Source organism: Haemaphysalis longicornis, unplaced genomic scaffold, assembly GCF_048455015.1.
Source record: "Haemaphysalis longicornis isolate Haplotype H1 unplaced genomic scaffold, Haemaphysalis longicornis Haplotype H1 scaffold_9, whole genome shotgun sequence".
NCBI lineage: Eukaryota > Metazoa > Arthropoda > Arachnida > Ixodida > Ixodidae > Haemaphysalis > Haemaphysalis longicornis.
In genome coordinates, this window is record NW_027526460.1 from 164,489,615 (window position 1) to 164,494,073 (window position 4,459).

The window sequence follows — 4,459 nt, forward strand, 5'->3', positions numbered from 1 at the left end:
CCCGTATCATAGTTCAATCAATCTGCTTGAGGTCCATTGATCACTCTCTAATTATTACATTTGTTTTCCGTAATTTTCATTTTATCAGTTACTTAATTAAAGCAGGTTATTAGGCATTTCTTGCTATGCTGTAAAGTTCTAAATACTTGGAAGTAACTTCGCACAACATTCAAAACCGAGAATGGTTGAAATGAACTGGTCACAATCTCCATGGCACACTACATACAGCCTGGGCAAACACTTTCAAGTTAAACACATGGTTAGCTTTTTCAAACGTGCCAGCAAAAATTTAAGGGCACAGGGTAAGGCGAAATTTTGAAAAAATGACTTTTTGTTTTTCTTCGCAATTAGGGAAGTTGAATTCCTTGTGCACATTTTCCATATTCACACTTGCCTAAAAAAGTCTTATTTCTCGCTAAAAAGCAGTTTTCCTGTAAGCAAGTAGTAAGTGCCCACATCCTCTTAAGAATGTTCTCAGCGTTTTTTGTAATTTTTGTTCATAAAAAACTTCAAGTTTCAGATCAAAATGCTTTTCTTGAACCAGCTGTATTAAGAAATTGCTTAGCAACCATTGCATAGCTGATTTTTCAGCGAGGGCAATCCAAAGACCCTGTTGCACGTTTTTTCCACATTGGCCCTTCGAAGCTGCGCACAAGAAAACATCTTTTTTGGGCTTCACACTGTAATGATTGCAACATTGGATGCTGTTCTTTCATTAAATGATGAAGGAACGCATGAGCCAGCATTTTGAAATCATTCATACCAAAACCTGGGCGCAACACCACCATCAAGTGGCTTAAAGAGGTTGACCACAAGCAAAATAATTTGTGAATAGATCTGTACGATGGTGCACAAAATAGTCAAGGAAGGACAGACGACCGGGTGAAAAGCAAAAAAATGGCTTTGACAGTGATTACAAAGCTGGTGCTTTTCAAATAAATGGCTCTAGTGTTGTTTTTGGCACAAAAGTATTGTTTTTCACCTCTTTTTTTACTTTAAACTCAATTATCTCAAAACAATGTTTTTTCTTACACAGGTACCATTATTTCCTATATCTTCCAAGACAACAAGCTGATTTTTTTCCCCTGTCATCTACATAACTGGTCACACCTGCTGTACTAAAATTAAAAATATGCATGCAACAGTTTTTTTGGGACACAACTTTTAATACTAAAATAATGCCAAAATTTAGGTACTAATGAACAAAAAATTATAAAAAACTGATTTTTTTAAGAATGTTCATAATTCTAGTACAGTTAAAATAGCACAAAATTTCAAAGAAAATGATATATACGTTATGTAGATACCTTTATTAGATGCCGAGAAAAATGTACCTCAATATGGCCCAAAACGCATGGGAAGTATAGGGCTTACCCTGTGCCCTTAAGCTAACGGCCATGAGTCATTCGACTCTGTGCAGTTGGATGACCAAAGAATTTTTACCGCATGACATAACGGTGTTACATAATTTGAGTGAAAGGCATAGCGAGAGAGAAATAACTTTTATTTGTCCAGTTTGTGGAGGAGAGCTAGACCTCCACCCTAGGCGTCGGCCAGGAGCCCTTGGGTCCTAGCAGCGTCTTCGGCTAACTGGACGGCCCAGACTTGATTCGCCGGGTCTGAGCTGAGCAGTACGGTCTCCCACTGCTCATTACTGCTAATTTTGCGGCTCTGAGGAGTCGCCTGAGGACATGCCCATAATATATGTGCAAGATCGGCCCGTTCCTTGCATCTCCGACATTTATCTGAAAACTGTCCAGGATAACAATGACTATACGCGACGGGGTTCGGGTACGAGTTCGTCTGAAGAAGCCGCCAAACCACAGATTGCCTTTTACTGAGGGATGGATGAGCGGGGGGGTAGCGGGCTCGTTCAAGCCGGTAATGAGTAGTCAGCTCCCTGTAAGACACGAGCCTGTCTCTGCCCGTCCAGCGGAGCGAGTGAGCGTCTGGGTCAGAAGTGTCGACGCCAGCTCGGTCGGTAAAGCCTCGAGCCGCATCGTGCGCACACTCGTTTCCGGCCAGGCCCGAGTGGGCCGGTGCCCATATCAAGTATATCTTACCGTTCCGCTCGTCATGGGATCGAGATTTTAGGATTTGGGACGCCTCGGGTGAAATTCGCCCTCTCGAGTAATTTAAAATAGCCGACTTAGAGTCGCTAACAATGAATTTAATTTTTGGAGAAGCTGTCATCGCCAGGGCGATGGCCGCCTCTTCACCCACCTCTGTGTCCGTCGTGCGGACCGAGCATGAGGCAATTGAATCCCCACGGAAATTGACCACTGCGAGGGCCATGGCGTCGCGAGCAATGTAATCAGCGGCGTCTACGTATACCACGTCCTCTGATTTTTCATATCTTTTGTGTAGGGCTTTGGCCCTAGCCTGTCGCCGCTCTTGGTAATGTACGGGGTGCATGTTTTTCGGTAGCGGTGGTATGTGCATGCGATCCCCTATTTCCGCTGGTAGGTCTATTTTGGCTCGGGGTATCCCTGCAGGAAAAATGCCAAGTGATTTGAGGATATGTCTGCCGGTCAGACTCTGGATAAGTCGCTCCCGCTGTGACAGCCTTTGAGCTTCAATAATCTCGCTGAGGGTATTGTGAAGCCCGAGTGCCTCGAACCGTGCGGTTGGGGCTGTTAACGGGATCCCTATGGCCTGTTTATAAGCCCGCCTTATCATGGCATTTAGCTTGGCTTCTTCACCGCGTTTCAGGTGCAGGAATGGGGCGACATATGTTACTCTACTAATGACGAAGGCTTGTACCAGTCTCACGAGGTTGTGTTCTTTCATCCCGTGGTGTCTATTGGCTATTCGTGAGATCAGGCGAGTTGTTTGGTGTACGCTCTTTTCGAGAGCGAGTATGGTCTCTGAATTGTGTCCGTTGGCCTGGATGCGGAGGCCCAGGACTCGGATACTTGAAACTGTCGGGATGCGTTGGCCTCCGCATGTAAAGAGCTGGATGTCCGGAGCTACTGAGTCTGTCCGGCGTCCCCTGCTAGTTGGGCGATAGAGTAGAAGCGCTGATTTCTCTGGAGAGCAGTTCAGGCCACGAGGGATCACGTAAGTTTCTATTACCTCTATTGCCCTTTGTAGTGTGTCTTGTATCTGTCCGTCACTTCCACCCGGAACCCACAGCGTGACGTCATCTGCATACAGGCTGTATTGCAAGCCGTGAATGTTATCCAGGAGTTCGGGGAGGCCAATCATGGCTACGTTGAACAGGAACGGAGAGAGGACAGAGCCTTGCGGCGTCCCCCTGCTCCCCAGTTCCAGCGTATCCGATTGAATACCCCCTACGCTGAGCGTAGCCGTGCGGTCCGAAAGAAAGTTGCTAACGTAATCGTACGTCCTTCGGCCTAGACCCAGTTTGGTTAGGTTTTCGAGGATGGCCGTGTGTCTTACGCAGTCAAATGCTTTCGTGAGATCAATTCCCAGTATAGCCCTGGTGTCTAGGGGTGAGCAATGCGCTCCGTCTATGATGTCATGTTTAAGTCGAATCATCACGTCTTGTGTTGAGAGTTTAGGCCGAAAACCGATCATTGTGTGTGGAAATAGGCCGTTTTCCTCCATGTATTTGTTAATTCTGTTGAGGATCACGTGTTCCATAAGTTTCCCGGCACATGAAGTAAGAGATATAGGTCTTAAGTTTTCTATCTGGAGCTTTTTGCCTGATTTGGGAATCATGACTACCTTCGCGGTTTTCCACTGGCCCGGGATTTGACCCCGTTCCCAGCACACGTTCATGTATCGGGTTAAGGCCTCGACCGAATTGTTGTCCAGATTCCGTAGCATTTTATTTGTAATGCCGTCTGGACCCGGGGCGGAGCGGGTTCGCAGGTTGTGAATGGCATCTCGTACTTCGTGCACCGTGAGGGGGCGGTCCATGGTTTCGTTCCCGGTCCCTGAATATGGCGGGAGCACTTCTGCGGAGCAGTCCCCTATGTACTTCTGTCGAATTGTTTCAATTAGCTCTTTGTCGGAACCTTCAAATCTGTGAAGCAGAATACTCAAGTTGTGCCTTTGCGTGGTCTTGCTTCTTTCCGGGTCAATGAGGCAGCGGAGAAGATTCCAAGTTTTCGCAAGACCAATCTGGGATTCCATGCTGTCGCATGTACTGAACCAGTTATGCCTCATCAGTTGATTGGCGTAGTTTTCAATGTCCCTATTGAGGGCAGCAAGACGTCGTCGTAAGGTACGATTTAATTTTGGTTTTCGGAGTCTCTTTTGTAAGCCTTGTTTGGCCTCCCACATGTGTAGGAGTTTAGCATCAGCCTGGTAAAGATCCGCCTCTACCGGGATATCCTTGGTGGCTTGCTTAGTATCTCTGTGCAGCTGTTCTGCCCATTCTTGAATATCGTCTATGTCGCTTGTAAGAGGGACATCGTTTATATCATAGACACGCTCGGCGTCCCTGATCTTGCGAAACGTATCCCAGTCAACAATCCTAAGTTGTTTCCCA

At 46.4% G+C, this 4,459-nt stretch overlaps 1 protein-coding gene across 1 annotated transcript; it reads right to left on the reverse strand.

The window, feature by feature from the left end:
• Nucleotides 1–1,495: 1,495 nt before the first annotated feature.
• LOC144151709 (uncharacterized) lies at nucleotides 1,496–4,019 on the reverse strand. The gene has a single exon (XM_077682832.1). It carries the CDS (start codon nucleotides 3,883–3,885, stop codon nucleotides 1,543–1,545), a length of 2,343 nt encoding a protein of 780 aa, XP_077538958.1. The 5' UTR covers nucleotides 3,886–4,019; the 3' UTR covers nucleotides 1,496–1,542.
• Between the last annotated feature and the right edge of the window lie 440 nt (nucleotides 4,020–4,459).

What these genes read in the sequence shown, in the direction of transcription:
- LOC144151709 (XM_077682832.1), bottom strand. Translation starts at nt 3,885, where the DNA reads ATGGACCGCCCCCTCACGGTGCACGAAGTACGAGATGCCATTCACAAC.